Raw genomic sequence first — 21979 nt, 5'->3', positions numbered from 1 at the left:
GACTTGGAATGCCTTCGTATCGTATCCAAAATCATGACGGGGAAATTAAGAGTGAACGGAGCCGTGTGCTTCCTGTTACTGCTTCCTTCTCCCGCTCGGCTGTAGTGTGACGTCTGTCACGGCCAAAGCCCTCATGTCCACGTGGTCGAGCTGCAGCGGCAAGTGTGAATTTGGCCAATGAAAATTGTGGTCGATGAGTATTTGTTGATTGACCTTTTATTTCACAACTAAATTGTAACGACAATGTAAATGGAAAATGTTTCACAACGAAAAATCATGGCGAAATGTTCATTATGTTCTGATGAGTAAAGATGAGACAAAATTGCTGGCGCTGTTTCGGCAGACAACCCAGATCGCAGTAGCCATCTCCAAATACTGCTTGTTATTCTTTTTAACCAGTTATTTACAAACGCATAAATCCGAAAGTGCACATACCAGTTCTCACTGTCTCCATCTCTCATTGGATGATTTGTGCGCGTCTGCACAAATGCTGGCTTCCAGTATAACTAATGCAAGGTTCACACTACACGGTCTTTAGCCCCGATTTTCCGCTCGCTGAAGGTTTTGACAAATTGCCGACAAAACCCTCAGATCTGAGGTGAATCGGTGTGCAATCGGCGCTGGAAAAATGGCACTCGATCGCTCTGTGTGGACTGTTCACAACGCGACCCGACGGAGTCGGCAAAGCATCGCAGACAGAAGGAAATAAATGTCGTTTCAGCAAGTTCACTTCATTCTGTATTTTCTGCTTTTGAAGTAGGGTTATTGTAAACCGTGAAGACAGGTCCTCCACAGTTAAATGGTTGTTTGATAGGTGTTTTGATGCCCGATAACAAAAATTCAGTATCATGAACCTGTCTGTAAAAAAATGACTAAAATTAGACTAAAATTAAAGTTCCTCTGACTAAATCGTAACTAAACAAAACAAAAAGGAAAGACCAAAATGCGACTTTAATCCAACTGCAATTTTCAGTAAGTGGCTAAGAATAAAACTAAATTAAAGATTCTCATCAAAATTAAACACTACACTTGTGGTGAGATACCAAGCTGAAAACAGTCCAGAGCCTGCAAATTGCGCTGCATGGCGGCCCGTCCCCCGAATTGACAGGGCTCGCATTGACGGATGGATGGACAAACTCATGGTGCTCTGCCTGAAGCTGCTGCTGCTGCTGATTCTCACTCCTGACTGCTTGTTGCCAAGCTACTTGGACAGAACCGTGCGTTACTACATTACAGTACTACAGTACTACATACATTTGCACAAGGCACCTGTAATTACTTTTTGACTTGTATCTATTTTTATTGTGCTTTTATGTTCATGTCATATTTCTTTGTTTCATATTTTTTGCTGCTGCTACATAAGCAAATTTATTTGGTATCAGTCAACCAAAAATTGAAATCAATCAATCAATCAATCCTTTTACTTGTGTGAATCTACCTGTCTGTCTGTCTATAAAGCTATGCATCTGTCTCCACCCATGTCTTTGTCTGTCCATTTCTACCTATCTGTCTATAAAGCTATGTAAGAGTGATGGAAAATTAAGCATTGTGAACCATTTGCTGTATTTTTTGACCTCATTAGATGGTGCTCTTGGTTAACTTTGGGACATGCTTTGAGCACTTTTATGAACAGAGAGCACCATCTAGTGGAGTCAGAAAATACAGCAAATGGTTCATGAAGCTTCATTTGCCCATCACTATTATGTACCTCTCTCCACCCACCCATCCATGTCTATATCTATCTATCCCTACCTACCTCTACCTGTTTGCCTATATTTGTCTGTCTAGCTATGTATCTATTGCTACCCATCTTTTTATCTATCCATCTCTACGTGTCTGTGTGTCTAGCTCAGCACCATGTAGAAGGGGCTGCGGTTTACATTAAGTGTGATATTTTCTGTTCATCATGCCAAGTATGGTGTGAAAAAGCCGCACCCGAACCAAAGGAGCGGCTCGAGCCCTGTTTAAGAGTGCTGGCTGCCGTGGGATCCAGGGATGGGGCCCAAAACACCTGGCACGTGTCAGACACCCCAGTAGTGCTCCCCAGCTCCCTGTCAGCTTAGCGGCTCCTCGCCCGCCTTCCGGCTGCCTTGTTGACTTTGAACGTACAATCCCAGCTCATTTTCTCCTTTCCGGAACAGTATCAGCTCTCGGAGTTTTACTCCGGGGCAAACGTCACGCCAGAGGCTCTGAAATATCCATCCCATAAGACATTTCGCTCCATTGAACACTCAATAAATCATGCACATCAACAACACGTCAAGTGGGGAAGTTAAACGTCTTCGATCTCTCTCGCGCATCTAGGAGTCAGGACTGCGGAATTCATCACGAGTACAGCATGCAGTCAAGCTCCTTCCTCACCAACACTGCACACTCAGGCCTTAGTAAATGAAAGTCAAAGAGCAAATTTCCAAAGCCTTCACAGTCTTTTGAGAAGATTCCTGTGGACTTTTTTTGGGTTACATGAGAACTGACTAAATTTTGGTTCCTGATACCATAACATATGAAGAGAAAGCCCGACTGTAGGTCACTGGCGGTCTCATCTCAAAAACAACTAAAACGAATGGACAGAATTTTGGAAATTCTGCTCTTCATTTATTAACAGATTATTACACTAAATTCTAGGTCCTGTGCTCTGAGATTTCCTTCACAACATGGTGGATGGACCATTTAATCAATGTAGGACTCTTCTAGGCCTGATCTCCAAACACCCAACGGTTACTGATCTACCCGCAATCTACAGTGATCTTACACAACCTGCACTCCCCTGTAGGAACACAGCATGTAAAACTCGTCCTTCAAGTCCTTTCGAGGTCTACGCAATGATGAATGTCTTGATTGGCTCAGTAAAATATGGGCCGGAACAGAACGTGAGCTGACACAACCATCAACCTGTTTTATATAAGGATGTGAGAGTGGACGGGACAGACTGAATGACACACCGACTTACCAACAGCCAATCAGATTCCAGCTGGAGGGCATTTCAAAGCCAGCCTAAGTCGGCCAGTAGAGTCATTTCTGAGCCTTAATTACTGAAAAATGATTTATAATGAAGGTAAAAGAGCCTGTCATTAGGATACTGGGCGCTGAGACTTTTAGCACAAGCTTTTACCAGCCGGTTCGACACCCCCAGGCAGCGCGGTGCACAGGAATGCCACATCCGCTAGCTGATGTGCTGGACATGTCCCTTCATTCACCGTGCATATATCTTCCTGCCATACCTCCTGTAGCACAGGTCGGTGGCTCTCTGGTGCACAAAGAGTTTTCTTGCACCTAAGATCTCTGGCCCCGTTCAGCACACGCCGCTTCGTAGCGGTGATTCCACATGAGGCACGCTTACCCTCTGCACACACCTGCACATACACTTTGCATTGATGTTCACCTTACAATCTCCTGCCAGAACTACAACAAGATAAAACACAAGCGAGCATATGGAGGTCACAAGGTCGCAGTGTGACATTTTTAATACACGGGTCTTACGTCAGCCCACTTCCGAAAGATCCAGGCGCAGCTAAACCACCTAATAGGGATGCAACTTTTTTTTTTTTTTTTTTTTTTGCAAAATGCAACAATCTCAACAGTGAGGGGTGCAATGCAATACGCAGTCGAGTTAAGAATGCATCTGCAAAACAGCCCTGACTAATGCAGCCATAGCTGACATCTCATGCAGGAGCAGGGGGTGAATGACCTCATTCCGGAAGGCCAAGCTTTCAGATAACTTCACAGGTTCCTGACTCTCATTCTGCATGAAATATAATCTTACTCTGCAAAAAATACAGCACTTAATTTTAAATGCAGTTGTAAAAAGGACTGGCGTACCTCAAGGTATCCAGCTAGATAATTAATTACTACATCTGCGCCCAGGAATACCATTTATCTTAAATTCTTAAGAAGGGGTCAATACATCAAGACTAGTTTTCAAGCCTTCATCATGCGTGCCAACTCATGCAGGGAAGCTCGTCAGCTTGCCTCACTCGGCGAACTGAAAACAACACTCTCCCTCTACAGGCTCTAAGGTGGAAATCAGGGCAGGACAAGATGACCGATTTGAAAGAAGACCGTCAACAGAGTCAAGGGCAGCATGATTTTAAAAATGGGGGGGGCGGGCACATGAATTGAAAAGAAAAGAAAGAGCTAGTGAGCTCTTATGTGTCAAAAAGGCAATTTTTCCAGACACAAAAACAGCACTAATAAACCAAGAACTTTAAACTATTATTTTTGAGCCAAGACATTGTTCTAGTACTAAGAGAAACACCTAAAATCGATGTTAACGATCGCAGTTTCTGGAGAGAAGCATTCAAAGCTAAAAGGTCTCATTTAATTCTGCCATCGGGGGTTAGTGCTCAGCTTTTCACAAGCAGCAGTAGGGGGGCTGTCATTTGTAGACTTGCTAAAGTCTACCGCTCCCCCTCTACCACAAATACACCCCAAGGTTTAATTCTTTAGTGCAAAATACTGGGGGGGGGGGGGGGGGGTGAGAGCTTCCCCAAAGAAGCCCTTCCAGAACAAATATCAGGAGACACATTTAGACAGAAACACTCTGTGTAAAATGTAACATGTTACTGCGGGCCAGCGGAGGATCCATTCCACACACCAGAGATGTGCAAGAGTTCGGATGGTAGTTACACATTAACACACAATGACCCTTAGGAAACTGCAGCCTTGACTTACTTTGGAAACTTCTGGAATTTATCACAAATATATTTATTTATTTTAAGGGAGGGATTGAGGGCTATAATAGTAAAATAAAATCGTGCCTAGATTCCTCCACGGTGTCATAAACTCTAACCTCTGCCAATTAAAGTAATTTTCTAATTAAATAAAATCATTTGACAAAGCGAAACAAAACAGAACCACTGCCTGACGAAAGATGGACACGGAACGTTAGATGCAACATGTTACGGGTTCCACCATGTACTTGCAGTGCAGGATATTAAGAAGCTGTGTGAGGGACAGATCATATTGTCCAGATCAGTTATGCTCTCTTAGAATTTAGCTTGCTGACAGCCAATCACGGCCGCTGCCTGTTTTGATGGGCCAATAGGCAAAGAGCCATGAAGAGGGGCGGTCCCAGTGACTTGCTAAGGACGGTTATAGTTATCATGCGGAAGAACTGGTGCCAGTATCCACCCTGAGGCAAGCCAGGCTCCGTTTCGCTCCTTTCCACGTCTCGGATATCTAGAAGCAGGCTAACCGGAACATCGTCTGGCTCGTTCGTGGGCTCGCAGAAATAACCAGAATCACCGACACACTAAATTCAACATCTAATAAAAACCTGACAGCAGTCTCGGAATAAAATGTTGTTTTTTTTTTCTTCTTTCAGGTTTTTATCTGCCAGCTCATTATTCTCCTGCACGGCTATTACTAGCGCTCCAAGCAGACGCCTGGCATTTAAATAGATGGAGTACCAAATTCGGGTGGGGAGATATCCTCTTCTTTACAGGCCACAAAAGTATGAGGCAGGCATGGTGTTATCCTGGATGAACCCCCCTACGGTATTGCTGCCTTATCTTATCAGGATTTCTTCTCCCGCTTCACACATTGACATTCCTCCCATTTTCCATTCTCAGTGCTGCCTATGAGTGTTACGCTGCAGGTTTTCCTTTTTTTTAAACTAGTTCAGATGTCTGACCAATCCAGTTGGTTCCAAATTGTTTAGGACCCCTGAATTGTCCTAAATCCCCCCACCCGCCCGTATATGCTACCCCTGCCCCACCCCAATGATGAATGTCATTTACGTCACATTGGACGGTCTGGGATGACAGGATCTCGCGTCCTGTGCCCGTAGTCCCATCTGTCTGTCTATTTAGGACCGGAGCTGTTTTGATTCGGTCTACCGTTCTGCCACTGTCTTCATTATGACATCACAGGACAAACATGTGGACTCCAGAAAACCTCACACGCAACCACTGGTACAGGAAGCCAGCATCGCCCTTGCCTTTGGCTCAAGATGACCTAAAACGACACTCCCGAGACTCACTGCCTGCTCCTACGGTCTGCGAGACTCCACTTGTAGGGCAAAGAAAGTCAGATAGGTGATTAATGCAGCTAAATATCACGGAGCAGCTTGAGCAAGGTGACAAACTGGCAGGAAATGCGTTTCTTTGGCTCAAGGAGAAAGATTCCGTGGAAGTAATCGCTCCGTCAGACGACGAGGCCCTTAGGCCACCAATTCACAAGAGCACAGATGAGGTCCTTTTCCTTTGCTCGGGGCAAGTGTATCTCCCTGGGTCACTGGGCCCTTGGACCAAAGGGAGGCACAAATCTTATCTGCACAAACTGCTTTGGGAATCTTTGGTGTGGCTGATTGTTAGAAGAAACCGCTAATCATTACAACAAACTAGTATTATTAAAAAAAGAAAAATAAATAAAGGTGAGTCAGAGAGTTCGAGTGGCGACTGAATACAAGCCTTCTCCTGTCTTTATTAATCGAGGGTGTCAATAGCGATTAATGTGTGATCTCATGGTAAACAAAGGTGATGCTTATATATATTATATATATATAATATATATTATATATATAAAAACTCCTTATAAGGCTAAATAAATAAAATAAATAGATAAAGGAGGGAAAGGAGAAAAGGAGGAGGGGGTAACAAGCACAAGCGCCATGGCAACACAGAGAAAGAGGAAGAAGAGAGTTACCCATAAGTAGGCGCCGTTTCACCCGCTTGTCCACATCAGCTACTGACGTGGAATTGAACTCAGAGCTCTCAATTGCAGCCTCATCTCTCTCTAAAACACAAGTGACAGGGGGACAAACAGTTGGTTAATGAGGAGCCCAATCTCCGCCTCCCGCCTGGGACAGGCTCCCTTTGGCGTTTGTGCAACCCAAGCCAAGAAGCAAGAAGCCATGAAGAGGTGCCAAAGTCCCTGTTAGAGTGTTAATCCCATTGGTAAAAAAGAAAAACAAAACAAAAATCATCCCAGAACAGGAATAAAAAGAAACAGTCTTTTGTGGAATCATAAAAATAAGGGGGAGAGGGTGGAGGTTTTGAGAAAAAAAAATTATTTTAAGGTGGTGGGGGGGGGAGGGGGAGGGACTTTGATTTGTGTTTGCTGTGATTTTGTTGATTTTGCTGGTCCGTGTCAAAATGGCCACACTTTCAACAATGGAGAGAGGTGCATGATGGGTAATCGTGCCCGAGACAAAGTGCGTGAGGGTTGGCATTGGGAGGGCAGGCAGCCGGATGACGACAGTGGGAGAGGGAGAGATGGAGGTGACGGAACGAGGTTGGGGGGGGTGGGGGGCAGCACAGACACATCGTCAGGAGAACCAAGCGTGTCGGAAACGCGACAGGTGCTAGAGCTGGAAAGGAAAACTCAGGCATGACATGATGGAGAGAGGAAGGAGGAAGACAACGGCGTGTCACACCACGGGGGAAAGAAAAGGAAGTTAACAGCAGAAAAATGGGTGGAAGGTGGGGGGGTGGGGCATACGGATGAAAGTCAGAAGAATACATGCCAACAGGGACAGTAGCCTGGAGCAGCGCTGGTTGCCTGCTTGTCTATGGAACACGTCACAACTGGCTTTGACATTTGATGCTGGAAACAGGTTTCCAAAGCATGACATGCAGATATGCAACATAGCAGTAGTGTTAGAGTGGTGATGAGTAATGGCCGACCAATCCCGAGAGGGAGCCTGGCATAGGGGAGGGCCAACGCCCTGCTTGCTCTGATTGGAGTGTACCTCACATGTGGAAGCCAGAGGGATTGTGGGTAATGCACCACATTTAGCCATCGGGTTTGAGAACGTCCATGATGCACAAGGGATGAGGTGCTGCCAGGGCCTCTAAGAAGGGGGTTTCGGGATGGGAAGACCTTTGAAGCCTCCCAAAAGCGAGGGCCCCACCCCTGTCTTTGCTTGGCCCTTTCCAGGGGGTTAGTCGGTTAAGGTGTGGCAGACGAGGAGGTGAATGGAGGCCGTTTATTGTGAGGGACCTAATTAAAAGTGCGGTTGAGGGCAAAAGGCTCAAGTTTTAAGAGGGTTGGGGTGGGGGGGGGATGTTGGGAAATAGGGTCCAGGGATCTCCAAAAGAAGTGAATCAGCCATTTAAATAGGCTGTCTTTAAAGGGGGCTGGCAGGGGAGGGGAAATAGCCAGCAAAAACAACACAAATTAGACAAGAAGTAATCGATTTATAAGGGAAAAATTATACCACCATACTACTGCTACCATAATACATGTAATAATTGTCAGAAATCAAAACAGGGGGACCGGGGAGGTTATGATTTCTATACTGCAGCTCCAGGGAGTCTGGGGTGGCAGCGAAGGGGTGTACTAAACAGGTAGTAAAACAGGGTAACAAGAAAAGTGCTCCCGTGCAGGAAAATCGAGGCAGCAAATTAGTGTAAAGAGGAAAGCATGAAGGACAGGCAGAGGACACACGGTGACATGGGCGCATGTTAGAGGCAGACGCATGCAGCCTGTGTGTTTGGACAGAGGCTCGTGTTCGACATGCATACAGCTCATCCTTCTGCAGGCGGGAGGAAGGGAGGGGTTGGGGATTGGTTTCTTTTTTGGAGGGAGGTGGTGGAGAAAAAGAGCATGAGGAAGTGTGGACAGATGAGATGGGCAGGCCAGCTTTGTTCTGTTTCCTTTAGTCGGTGACATCACGGTGTTTCTGGGTTGTACCATAACAGGGCTTTTTTGTTGTTTGTTCAAAATGCTGAGGGGGGCAATTTGGTTGCTCTCTATGCCATTTTCAGGGTGAGATTTTTTTTTCCTCCCCTGATTGATTTGGTTGGGAGTTCTAGGTTCAATCAGGCTGCAATTGAGAAGTTTGTTCAATCGGTGTTTCCTTAGCTGCGCCTTTACGTTGGGTTTAGCGTCGGTTCGATTTTTCCTAGCGTCTTTTTTTTAACATTCCCTCTGTTTATTCTAACGTTGATGCTCAGACAAGACAGGCAATCAGTAACTATCACCAGAAAGGAGGAGAAAAGGACGGACGGGGAGCCTAAAGACAGCGGCACAGAGACGTAACGGAAAAGACCCAGAGCTGTCACGACACTCTGCTTACACACAGACACACAGAAAGGTTCTCCTGTCTCAGGAGGTGCCCGAGGAGAGCCAGAGAGGCTTTTGGACCTCCTCTTACTCCCCCATCTCCTATTAATGCTGTTTGAGGCTCCGCGGTGCTGCAAGGGAAAATACCGTTAAAGGAAAAAAAACAAACACCGGCCGATTCATCAGTACTCTGAGGAACAGTGTCCCCCGGGTTTAATAGTGCTGTGTCCGTCATACCCCACCAACCACTCCACCACTACCGCCCCCCCCCCCCCATTTTCAGTGCTTTAGCAACATCATGAAGGACATAAGTGACATTTTTTCCCCTGGTATTCAAGAGGAGGAGGAAGAGGGTGACATTCTTGTAAAGACATCACTGTATGTGAGTGTGTGAGGGTTTTGTATACATTACAAAATGTCCCCACAATGTGAAACAAACCTATTTTGACCTTGCGGGACATTTTTTTGGTTACTTATGGTTAAGGTTAGGGTTGCGTGGGGGTTTAGATTGTCATTGTTGCAGTTAATGTTTTTCCCATAGAATGAAATAGACAGTCCCCACAAAGATATGAATACAAACATGTGTGTGTGTGTGTGTGTGTGTGTGCTTGTGAGAGAGAGAGAGAGATCATTCCAAAACAAAACCAGGTCATGTCAGATTAACACAGTTCAAACTGAGAAACAAATCCTCTCCATGTTGATTGTTTATATATAAACTAATTACCTTGCATTATACATAATACAGACAAAGCTATGTGGAAAATAAATAAATGAGGTAATGAGTCTTGAATTTGAAATTGGAATTTCGAGGTGCGACTCCAACGCCTTCGTCAGCGTCTAATCTTCTCCTCGCCCCTCAGACCCCGAGCTGGACCAGGGCTTTGACCAGCCATGGTGAAATTCCAAACTGTCACTCCAGAAGTGACACACTGGTCAACTGATAGCATCTTTACCATGAAAACACCATAACGTACTTCCCAGAGGCACACATAACCAGGACAGTGCTTTAGCATTTCATATGAGTTACAAAAAAATTTTTATAAAATAATAAAATGAAAAAAAAAAGTACAAAACATTTGAGCTGGAATTTATTTTACATCCATGTTTTAAGCCCCATATAGAAGCTGGGAGGACATAATTCAGCCAATCAGCGTGTGCCTTTTATGAAAGACAGACATCAGCCAATCAGTGAATGCCTCTAATGAAGGACAGACGTCAGCCAATCAGCATGTGCCTCTTATGAAGGACAAACAGCCAGTCAGCGTCTGGCTTTTATGAATGAAACTCTGATGCCAGAGGTGTGCTTCAAAATGACGTCCAGCACACCCAGGAACACAGATGCCCAGTTCTGGGTCCCTGGCAGGTAGTGCAGTGCAGTGCAGTGCGGTGCAGTGCGGTGCATGGAAAGTGGCCCCAAAAGAAATGAGACTTACCTCAGGTGTCCATGAGTCCTCCACAAATTTAAAAAGCCGACACGGCTCTTCGTTTCGAAGCTCTGAGTGAGCGCCACGTATCGGGGGCTGCCTCCCTGACTTGGCCGACTTCCCCGTGTGATGGGGCTGATTAATGTGTTTTTCAGAAGCTGAGGTGTTGTTATTAATTTATTGCTCGAGCACCGAATAAACTCCTGCGTACAGACGTCAGATTAAAGGCTTCGGAGGAACGGCTGGAATCCGATGGGCACTGAAGGGACAGGCGGGCTCGTGGTCGGGGGGGGTGGGGCTTGGGGGGAGAGAGAAAAAAAAAACAGGGGCTCTTTCCAGCTACGTCCCTGAGTGACGCCCGCCACTGTTCCAGAACGTTCTTTTTTTCAGTGCCTCCCCCTGCACCTCCATGTAATAAACAACTGATTTCAGCGTGGACGCCTTTCTGACCTATCGCACTATATCTTTAAGAAGTCCTGGGAATCGGAGACGCTCTCTAGTCGCTGACTCTCCCTCCCCCTTGTTGTAACTGTTTAAATTACTGGAGGCCTGGACTGGGGGGGGGGGGGGTGGATTGCTGGGGGGTGACTTCTCTGCACATTCACTTCCTATGTTCACTAAGGGAGCCATTTTTTTTCTCCTATGCTCCATGGAGGCTAATCATACATATAATTTCTTTAATTTGCCTTTTCACCGCACGTCACTGCCTGTAGGGAAGCCACAGATGATGCCTTTCTGAAACTCTGGCCTCATGTGACATCACCACTTGCGGGGGACTTGCCTGGGGGCGGCGGGGGGTGGGGGCACACAACGAAGCCATAGCCGCTGTGAAATCGGGACAAGGGTGCAAGATTTGCTAAAGTTTACGCAGAGTTTTATGGAATAATACCCGGCTTGTGTTTCTGGGGGCACTGGTGCAGGTGTGAGCGCGCTCCAGTGCGGCTGCAGGAATCCCGTGGCTGTAATTGGCACGGGAAGCAGGGCCGTGGAGAAGGTGTAGCCATGGCGACAAGGCTCCGGAGGCGCATTTCAGCTGCTTGCGAGACCCCCACGCAGCCCCCGCCCGAGGAGTGGCAGCACTCACCGATGCAGGTTCTGCTGTCCGAGTGAAGCGCATACTTCTGATGGCAGCCGCACACGGGCCCCGCGTCCGTGTCATCGCAGTTGTGCTGGCACCCTCCATTTCCATAGTTACAAGTCACTGGTGACACACACACACGAACACACGGGTCGAGAGGTGAAGAGACACATCCACGGTCCGTCGTCACGAGCTGGAGGTAAGCCACGCCAGCCACTCATTTAAAGGGGTTAAACCCTGAGGTTCTCGCTCCCTCCGCCATGACACTTTGCCGTAAGGGCGCTTTCACACTGCAGGAACTTCTACGGGAACTGGAACCTTTTTCTGGAAGCAGGAACTTTTGTCGCGTTAACGCCGCTCGGTTAACACAAGCTATGGGGGAGGAGCTTAAAGTGATAAACTTGCCGATTGGCTGACCAGAATCACCAGCACCAATATGGAGGTCACGCTGAAGAGCAAGAAGAGAGATGGAAGTAGCCCAGTGCAGTTGGCAGATTTTTTTATGTATGTTAATTACATAAAAATGTATCAGTTAAAATATCTTTTGCTTGCCTCTCTTTATATCTGCATTAGAAAATCTGATCGCTAACCAATAAGCTTCTGACTAATGTTACCTTATTAGCAGAATAACGTTACATTGTTTTTGAATTCTGCAGAAAGATCGATCTGCCGACCTGATTTAAGAAAAATTATGAACATGTCTCGGGTCGTATAAGTAAAATATAAATAAAAGGCTGTGTCCCATTTTGATCATGATCGATCCTCCCTTTAACAAAACGGTTTACTTATCCTCCGTTGTTTTGGCATGGGGGTGCAGTTTCATGTGAATTACGTGTGAAGCAGGAAAAAGCCTGTGTCTCCCATGCTTATTTAACAGAAAGGTCCCAGTTCCTGTTCTGCGGTGTGAAAGTGACACACAGAAGTGGGCAGGAGCTACAAAAGTCCCCTGCCCAGGTGTCACAGGGACTTGTTTCCAGGAACCAGGATCCAGAACTTCGGTGTGGAAGCGCCGTAAAGGAGCGTCCTGCTCTGCGACAGGTGATTACGGCACTGCGGGCTCTGAGATCCCAAAACACGCTCGGTGGCCCCAGATCTGTCTACCAGACCGGCAGCCTGGCAGAGGGGCACAGAGAGGGGCTGGCGTCCCGGAAGCAGCCCCTCTACCAGAGCGGCAGGATGCTACAGACCAGGGTACGATCCCGGCCGCATTTATGAGGGCCCTTGCGGGAATGCGGATTCTCAGCTGATTGGCTCGTAAATGCACTGGCTGGATTTATACGATGAATGATTCACTTCTGGTACTCTACTGGCATTTCCATCCTGTTTCTCATGCGTTTTCCTCATACGCAACAAGAACCTTGTAGAACAGGAGAAAGAAACGTCGGGGGTCCCTTCATTTTGGACATTAGGTGCTGCCAAATGAACTGTAACTAATGAAACATGGACTTTCCCCACCAATAATTACTGGTACTGGCATTATGCTGCTTAAAACATCTGATAATGTGTGCAAATCTTTACCTGGTACAACAAGCCACCAAACGTACAAACATCACATCGCAGGCTCTCCATGTCCCTAAGGAATCATATTTAGGCCCCCTGTGGAAATGACCATTTAAAGTAGAATCGCTTTAGTCTTCTTTTACAGACAATCAGCTTCCCTACTGGCTACTGAGTGGCATTCTCTGCCCTTCCGGAAACATTTATAACACAACCTGGTGGGGCCTCCCCACTTCACAGGACACAGTCATACACCTGAACGCCGTAAGCCGTCGCATTCTATAGCGCAGTGATATTTCTGGCCCTTCAGAGCCATTCTGGAGACATGTGACAGTCACGCATAGTTGAGCTGGGTCTGTATCTGTGTGCATGTGCCCTGTACATCCCCCAGGTTGTAACGATACACAGGAATACAGTGCAAACTCAAAGTTATATGCAGCTATAAATATGAGGCTCCACATTCGGCCTGTCATGAGGAACATGCTCTCCTATAAAAGGAATACAGTTTAAGTTACTTTCACCCCTAACCCTGTATCATCCGACAGACTCAGGAGGGAGAATGTCAGCGTCATCGGATCATGCCCCGCCCCCAAGCAGCAGGCAGCATCATCGGATCATGCCCCACCCACAACCAACCACTCGACCCTGTCCCCCCAGCACTTCAGCTACGTACATATGCAGTCCCTCTGGTTCTTGGCCAGCTCGAACCCAGGCCTGCACTCGCACGCCGGGCCCCCCTTGGGCGTCTCCCTGCAGATGTGGGCACAGCCGTGGTCCTTGTTCATGCAGTTCATCCCATCTGTGCAGCCAGGGACAGAAGGCAGAGCGGAAGAAGAGAGGGAGAAAGGACGGAGGGGAACAGTCAGGCAGGAGACCAGAGAAAAGGGTATTACACTGTCAGAACAGAGAGACATAAAAGTACAGGCCCCCCAGAGACAAGAGAAATCGCTTTCAACCCGAGTCAAGGGGTTGATATTCCAGATGCCATAACCAGGAATATTGCACGACAGAATGGGACACCGACCGGTTAGATAAACATAAACATCATGATAGGATCTTATGGGTAAACTTGCCATAAACACATGCAACGGTAACATTATTACGGGCACAAGAGGGAAGAAGCCTGGCAGGTCGCCCAGCAGGCGAACACAGCAAAGCATCATGGGACGGCGGCGGCTTAAAAAGCATCCTAATTTACAGCAAAGGCAGGCAAACTCCTTGGATCCTTTATTACAAATCCACTTCAGACTTTGTCCTTGGGAGTAATGTGGGATTTTTATGAGCACGTAAATTAGTTTTACATTCCTGCTGACCCCCCGCCAAAGTCCAGACCCCCCCCCCCCCCAATGGGTTGGCCCATTGAACATAAAGCACTGCTGTCATCCTATGTGTGAAATTCAAACAGCACAGCGGAGACACCAGCTTCCCTCCGCGTTTCTGCTCCCAAACAGTCTTCAGATCCCAGAAAAGGCGAAGAGGATAAAAAGGAAACAAAGCACTTGATAGAGGTCACAGGGTCAAACTCATGCCGGGGATTCTGGGAAAGGCTGATTATAACGTTAATGTGGCTTCATCATTGTAGGTGCCGTTTCACTTACCTGTCAAACATGCAGGCTCACGGAATATCAGGACTATGACAGGAAAAATCTCTGCAAGACCCCGATTAGATTATTGCTTGAAACATATTGACAACTTCAGTAGGTTAATATTAAAAACATGAAATTACCTCACTAATATTAATAAGTGCCAGAAGGAACTTGATAAATATTAGCACATTAACAATGAAAACATTTTAAATGTAAAAACTATTACAGAAAATTATTATTATTATTTTTTATTCTAGGATATTGACGGAACGGCAGTTGAATGAAGGATTGAATGCCTGAAAAATCAATTGCTGATCGAAAATAGGAGGTATAACGAAGAATTATTTTTGATTTGTGTTAGTTGACACACACGTCGGATGAGCAGCATAGATATTCAAAGCTTCTTTGTCTTTTAAAGATTGAGCTGTATGTCAGCATTTGGGGTTTGGTATCCGTGTCAAAGTTTTAGAGTTTGAGAGGGTGTGTATTGAGGTGGGGAATCATCCCTGAATTTCTTGCCAGCGACGGTGTGGCCGGACAGCACTCATCACTGTGTTTCGTGGCAGCCGCCCGGCCGCCCACATTTCCATCAATCGAATGCGGCCACTTTCACGCACTCGGTCAGTGCGACCTCATGGAAAAATGTATCCCAGGGTCAGTCCTGCCAGCTTCGATTGGCCCGTGTTAATTTACTGGGCTGCGTTGAGCCTTTTTATACACCGTGGCGCGACGCAACAAGCCCCCCCCCAACCATCATCACCTCCAACCCCAACCACAACATGGTCTTCTGATGTGGGTCCGAGGGCAGCCTTGAGATTTATGTGGGAGGCACATGTGCAAATAACGTTGATTTTCCTGCACTTAAATCATTAAAATGAAGAAAAAAGGAGGTATGACGATGGGCCAGAACCATGGACCCGTAATTCAACGGGTTGTACCGGGGATGAGGGACGCAGCCCAGTTTAGGCAAGCCAAAGATATCAGTGCTGTTCAGAAGGTTTTGAACGTTTAATAAACTCTTAAGTGCCGTTAACAATTGAAAAAGGGTTCCGAAGAATTTCCTTAGATGTTGTGCAGGAAAGACACCAGCAGCCAAAACACAACCTGGCAGAGAGGATCATGGGATAGGGATGCGTCTGGGTGGCAGAAAACCGCTGGCACCTACGAAGCGCTCTGTGGCATTTCCCGCAAAAACCAAATTTATGATTGACTTTTAATTTTCTATCATCTGCATTTTACACCTCAGATAAGTTTACACACTATAGCGCTCCCCGAAGTTATAAATCAACCCGAGTTATGAATCTGGCAAGAGTGGATGATTCTTTTCAAGAATGCCGTATGGGACGGTTGTAAAAGGACGCGGGGTCACGACTTTAGCGCGAGAAGGAACCCCTGAACATGCATTTGTCTGACAACCTGAGAAGTCGGCAGGACGAGGCCTCATAATTAGCGGACTGACAACAAACACAAGTTGGGGTGACACTGCCCTCTGAATGTTTACTCCAAGCAATTACAAGCGGAGGCCAGCTGAAACCCAGTGCCCTCTAGGACCAGGAATGCCAGACCGTCGACACAGCCATGGCCTGTCCGATCAGACTCAAACCCCAAGAAGAAGGACATTCGGGTCACCTTGCCTAGAATCAGAAAGACGACATTTTGCCATGATGGCCTCTTCGATGTTGTATGAGACCAAGCAGGAGTCCACAGTAAACCTAAAGAAGGACAGCCCAGGATTACAGATTACAGGTAGCTGTGAGTCTACATGATGTTGGCGAAAATAAGGAGAAAAAGAAACTAAATATCTCCCCATAAGCACCTAAGCATTCTGGGATGAGTAAAAACGAGGGTTTGGGAAGGAGGCCATGGGTACAGCTGCAAAGAGCTCAGAATCTGAGCATCTCCTTCGGCTATAACAATGCCTACATAATGCATTCTTCAACCAATGACTGTCCCCATGGCAACGCCGTCAATAACATCATTTTCCGCATCCTCATCCCCTCGAACCACTTGAGGAGCACAGACTGGCCTTCTTTGGGAATGAATATGCAGTGGGGAGGGGGTGGGGGGGGGGAAACAAGAGATGTTTCTTCACAGACAGTGGCGAGAATGCCCTTGTTGTGCCTCATTAAGAAACAGTAATCCGGTGGAAGGCCTGGCTAGAGGGTCCAGCAAGGCCTATTAGTGACAAAGAGCCCCCCCCCCCACCAGCACCAACCTAATGTCCTGGGGAATAATTACAACAAAGCATGAAGGACAGAGGCAGAACTTCAACAAGGTCTTTGATGATGGAGCATCTATTTAGGCAGCCGCTGCTTCCTTTCAGGGTCTTTGGAGGAGCAATGTCATCATTTGAAGGAATGTGACAGGGAGACACCATGGCCAAACCCCCCCCCCCCTGCCCCCAAGAGCTGGAAGGTGACCTCTGAAACCTCCAAAACTTCCAGTCTGTACTTCAAACTGGAAACCGAAATGAGTTAAAAAAAAAAAAAAAAAAAAAGACAGAAAGAAGCATGAGAGTGTCCAAAATTAGCTCCCCTCCCCCACTAAATTTAAGAAGGGCTCCCTAATTTTCAAAGGCATGGGACTCACTGGGCCAACACCAAAGCAGGATGCTTGTCTGATGTGACCAGTGCTACAAACAGTTCCAAAAACAGCAGCCATAGAGATTGCAGACAGGGGAGAAAATGTCACAGTACTTTCATGTCGACATCGTCCTACATGCCTCCAGCCTTGTGGCTTGTATGCCAGATGTTTGCCGAAAGCCTATGACAAAGCAGCAGGTAATTTAGGCGGGGAAACCTGGGAGCCCAGCCAGGGAAACCCTAACGCTAAACCTAACCCTAAAGCTCATTGCCTCTCTTTCGACTAAAGAGGTAAGTCGTTTAATGCTACTAAATCGTTTTCTGCTAAAATGCCATTGAGTCTAAATAAGGCCAAGTCGTGGCCAAGCATATCAATAGAGTGTTCTTACTTGTCTTTCAAAGTGGCACTGAATCAAGTTAATGCCATGCGAAAGGGCGGGGAAATACTCTGTCCCTCTCGCCTGATTTGGCGCAAGGATGAAGTGATGATCATATTGTAGGGTAGATCAGCTAGCAGGCTCTTTGTGGTGAGGGATTCAGTCGAGGGGTTCGACTGGGGGCCCTCAAAGGTGTAAGAGGCCCGGACAGCCTTGGGAAGGAGCGTCCAAATGCGGACCCCACCTTTGTTCAAGGTGAAGATGAGCATCCATTAGAGTGGACAGCGGAGAATCAAAGCTGTAGATGGACTTGAACACAGTCATCGGTCAATCTCACAGGTTGTTCGGGTTTCATGTTTGAAGAGCAACTCTCAAATCCATCAGAGAGATTTTAAACACAAGGAGGCTAGGGGGCAGCAGAGAGCTGCGTTGATGGACGTGACGGTCACACTGAAGAATCAGACGAAGAGCAGGCCTGCCTGGAAACACTGGCAGATGTACTGCTTGCAGTTTCACTACAAGATGGGTCGGGCGGGGGGGAGGTGGCACATTGGCACTTGGCCCCCCAGCCAGGATGCCATTGTAGAGCACCCCCCGTAGCCTGTAATCCTTTTACGATAAGGAGGGATAATCCCATCATGCAGAAAAGGCCAACAGCAATGGGGATGGGGAAGTATCCCTGCTCCTGTCATAGGGAACCAGGTTTAGAGAAATGGGTGATTAACTTGGGCCACGACCCGACCCACTGTCCTTAGGGAAGGAAATGAGATAAGATGGCAGGGGCAGTACCGGGCAAAGAAACCGTAACCTTGCTTCCAGACAGCAGAAGCAAACTGGGATTTACTCCCTCTGAACCTTAACCCAATCCCAGATCGTAAACGGACCACAACCATAAGGGCATCATGTTACATATTCCCTCGGCGATCCTCAAAATTTTAAACTGGATAAGCACAACCAAATCATGCGAGATGAGCATGCAGCTAGTGATGACACCCTACCCGCTGCGATGCCACAAAGGATTATGGGTAGAGTTCTTAACCGATCTAATACTGGTATTTGAACATCTTACAGACCGCAACAACAGAGTGTTTTCTCTCATTTCAATAACCATGTGTGTAAAGATACAGTGGATTTCATACACATCTGTGATGACCACGTTCAACACGCGTGCTCAAGTGACCTATGTACGTACCACACGACACCTCATTTTTCATGTTCGGTGTTCAACCAAATAAATCTTCTGCCGTCCCATTAGTCCAGAGTGGAGCCGAAGTGTTTCACTGACACCCTAAGTGTAAGCACACTTTCATGTGTGGATGGGCATGCTTGAACCCAGGGCTTAAAAGGATCTCTTCAAATACACAACTAAAAAAGCTTCTCAAGAACACCCTAAACGCTGCGTGCAAAGAAAAGGACGTCCCAAGTACAACGCTGCCGTGACTGCTGGCGTCCGCATTTTCTCTTCAGAATATTTTAAGGCTTCCCCTGTATTGCTTTGCGCAGCATATCAGGAATAAGATGAATAATAATAAATAATAATTAGTAATAACCGTAATAAGAGATGTACCATCAAAGAAGAAGCATTAGAAGTGACGTGCTGGTGTTCGTTGGTTTCTTGGTTTTTTGCGTAGGACCTACATTTTGTATCGACTCCCCTGTCGGAAAAAAAACAGCACAGAGTGGCATGATCTCCATGCTGGTTGACGCTGGTTAGTGCTGGTGTGGTGCTGGTGTAGCTGGTGGAGCAGCATAGCTGTGCTGGTCTACCTGCATATGACGCTGGCCCACCAGCACCAAGACACGGCAGACCCAGGTATAACCAGTATACATTATTTTGGCCATGCTGGTCTACGGTGCTTTTTAAAAAAAGGGTAACATTAGTAGTAAAGGGTTACAGTTTCAGTCATTGTCTCCTTTGCCCCACTAGGTCAACCGAAACGGAAGACAATTCAATGGGGAAAGTGTGAACTCTGCGTTCACTAGGGGTTCTGGTGGGGGTGGGGGGACGGGGGCATGTGAGGAAACTCCAGTCATGTCTCCCCAACCCCTGCCCCCCCAGGAGTCAAACATGAGCGCCGCTTGCACAAGGACCCAGTAACCAAACCCATGTTATCACAACCCCCCTAGACCCAGAAATTCAGCAGGCCCACGCTTACGGGCAGCTGGTACACGTGTGCGTATGTGTGGGGGGGGGTCTGTCCAAACCATGGTAAATACTTTCTGTCAGGTGGGTGGAGGTCTTGACAGGTTCACTGGATCTTTCCTCAGCCAGCAGGCCCCCAAAGACCCCCCCCCCCCCCCTACTTCAGCCCCCCACCCTCCACCGCTGCCCTCCTTATTGTTAGCAGACCTGAGCGGCGAAGGGCAGCGATGCTTCAGCGATCAAAGCGGCGCCATGCCACCGGGATGCTCGCACGTGCAACGCCGGCAAAGCCAATGCTGCCCGACTGTTCCACTGAGTGCTGCTCCAGGGTCAGGAACCGACAGTGAGTGGCCCCTAACCAATGGGAGGAGCCAACTGCAGCGGACTGGGTCGATGGGGCCACACACACACACCCGTATCCTAACCCCCCCAACACTCGAATCTCCCCAACACACACACACACACACACACACACACACACTCTGCTCTTTTCACCCCCACCCGTTCCCCACCCAAATGCCATTTTAATTGAAATCTGTCAGACTCTTAGTCCTTCGCCTTCCTTCTCTCCCTCGCTCTCTTTCTCGTTTGTTAAATCCACAATACTATAGGTAGTAAGCCATGAATTTCAATGAGGTCTTTTCTTCAACAGACCGCATTGATGTCCTTCAATTGAGCACCCGTATCCTAACCCCCCCCAACACTCGAATCTCCCCAACACACACACACACACACACACACACACAAACACCCTCATTTTCAATTCTTCTCTTCACAACCCATGACTTTGCTTAAAGAGCCTGCACCAAAATGTGTGTTTTCATCAATAAAATCCAAACTCATTCCCAACTTGGTTCCAAAAAAGTGCTTGAATTATTGGACAAACTACTGGAATCTGACAAACAAACTTTCTGTATGAAGTCAGTATCTCCTTGACAGCTAATTACATTTAGAACAATTCTGTAAAAAAAAAAAAAATGAAGACAACATACTTTTGGTAAAAGCTGGAATGGACTGTGTGGCCGCAGAGTGTGTCAGAGAGAGGAAATTCATGGGCGATGAACTTGGAGCTGTGGTATTCAGACGGGCTTCCAGGACGACATATTTTTGAACCCGTTTCACACCATTGCCGTCTGCGGCACTTCGGGGGAAGAGAATTCAACAGAAGCCCTTGGCATTAGCATGTTACGTGCAGTTCACAGCATCACTGGGGCCTCTTCCATCATATATTACACATACACACATTAGGGCATGTCACTGGGGTGGTGCTCTGGGTTATTCTGGGATGTCGTGATGAGGAGCCGGTGAGATGGGCAGGAGTGAAACATGGTATTTAAGAGCTGCTGTACTGCCTGGTTTTCCAGTCGTTTCTACACTTCACTGGGTGAAAAGGTGGACGATTATAGGGAGGGATATCAATGCCGTCGATGCCACCCGTGTCTGTGCGTTTATGTCCAGAACACGCTCCCACCTTTCAAATGTGCCGTGCTGTCAGACACTCTGCCATCTCTGTGCCTTCATTCTACTTACCGCCAAACAGCGAGTCGGTTTCGTGTCCTTCAACATGAAACCCAGGGCTGATTCACAAGCGAGAAAAACTTCCAGCTCCCTAAAAATACCGTGGGACCTTTTAAATGGAAAAGATGGTGACATAGGCCACCCCCTTGTAAAATGGACCCCCCCCTCCCCTTCTCCCTCTGGTAAACAACGAGCTGTGTTTACCTTGAAAAGTCGAGTCACAACCGGGCAAATAATTAGGACTCTCTTTAAAAGCTTTTACACACAAAAAAATAATATTTAAACAGTATTTTTACACGGAGGAAGATTCCGAGTTTACAAACAGTGCATTAAGGCTTTTTTCCCCCTCGGCGATCGGCCTGGAGCAGCAGTGAACCGGCAGTGAGTGTGCTCCCTTACCACTTTTAGTCTGTCCACAGTGTTTGTGCGCTTGCTTTTTCCACAGTGGGATTTAGTATGTACTCACAGACCAAGTTCTGAGTTAGGGTCAGGCAAAGGTTTACTATGAAACCGTAGTTATATAACATAGAGCAAGCTGCATGTTGACCTAAGCTACCAGAAACATCGGCTGGAAACAATCTGTTAACATCATGATAGATTTTCTATGTCTCAGACCATGTCTGTGGCATTCGATAGAATTGATGTAAGCTGAGAGAAAATGTGGCTATACAAGAGAAACCGGAATGCTCTTCCCTGATATGATAGCTGACGGCTGAGATTGGAGGGTGAAATGGCGTTGAACTCAGAGTTATACGTTAAAGAAATATA

The 21979-nt window shown here is 47.0% G+C and overlaps 1 protein-coding gene across 3 annotated transcripts in view; it reads right to left on the bottom strand.

Annotated features, from left to right (window-relative positions):
- scube1 (signal peptide, CUB domain, EGF-like 1) overlaps positions 1-21979 on the bottom strand; it is an 87786-nt gene that overhangs the window by 37839 nt on the left and 27968 nt on the right. For 2 of the 3 annotated variants that reach the window (XM_049007462.1, XM_049007464.1), the window contains exons 5-7: positions 13679-13804; positions 11515-11631; positions 6646-6735 (exon numbers count right to left, since the gene is read on the bottom strand). In XM_049007462.1, the coding sequence (XP_048863419.1) occupies positions 6646-6735; positions 11515-11631; positions 13679-13804 (333 nt within the window). The remainder of the gene's footprint in view (positions 1-6645; positions 6736-11514; positions 11632-13678; positions 13805-21979) is intronic. The other variant, XM_049007463.1, reaches the window with a different exon arrangement.

The sequence above is a fragment of the Brienomyrus brachyistius genome, chromosome 3 (genome assembly GCF_023856365.1).
Source record: "Brienomyrus brachyistius isolate T26 chromosome 3, BBRACH_0.4, whole genome shotgun sequence".
In the NCBI taxonomy this organism is placed as follows: domain Eukaryota; kingdom Metazoa; phylum Chordata; class Actinopteri; order Osteoglossiformes; family Mormyridae; genus Brienomyrus; species Brienomyrus brachyistius.
This window is presented reverse-complemented; position numbering and strand designations above follow the sequence as displayed.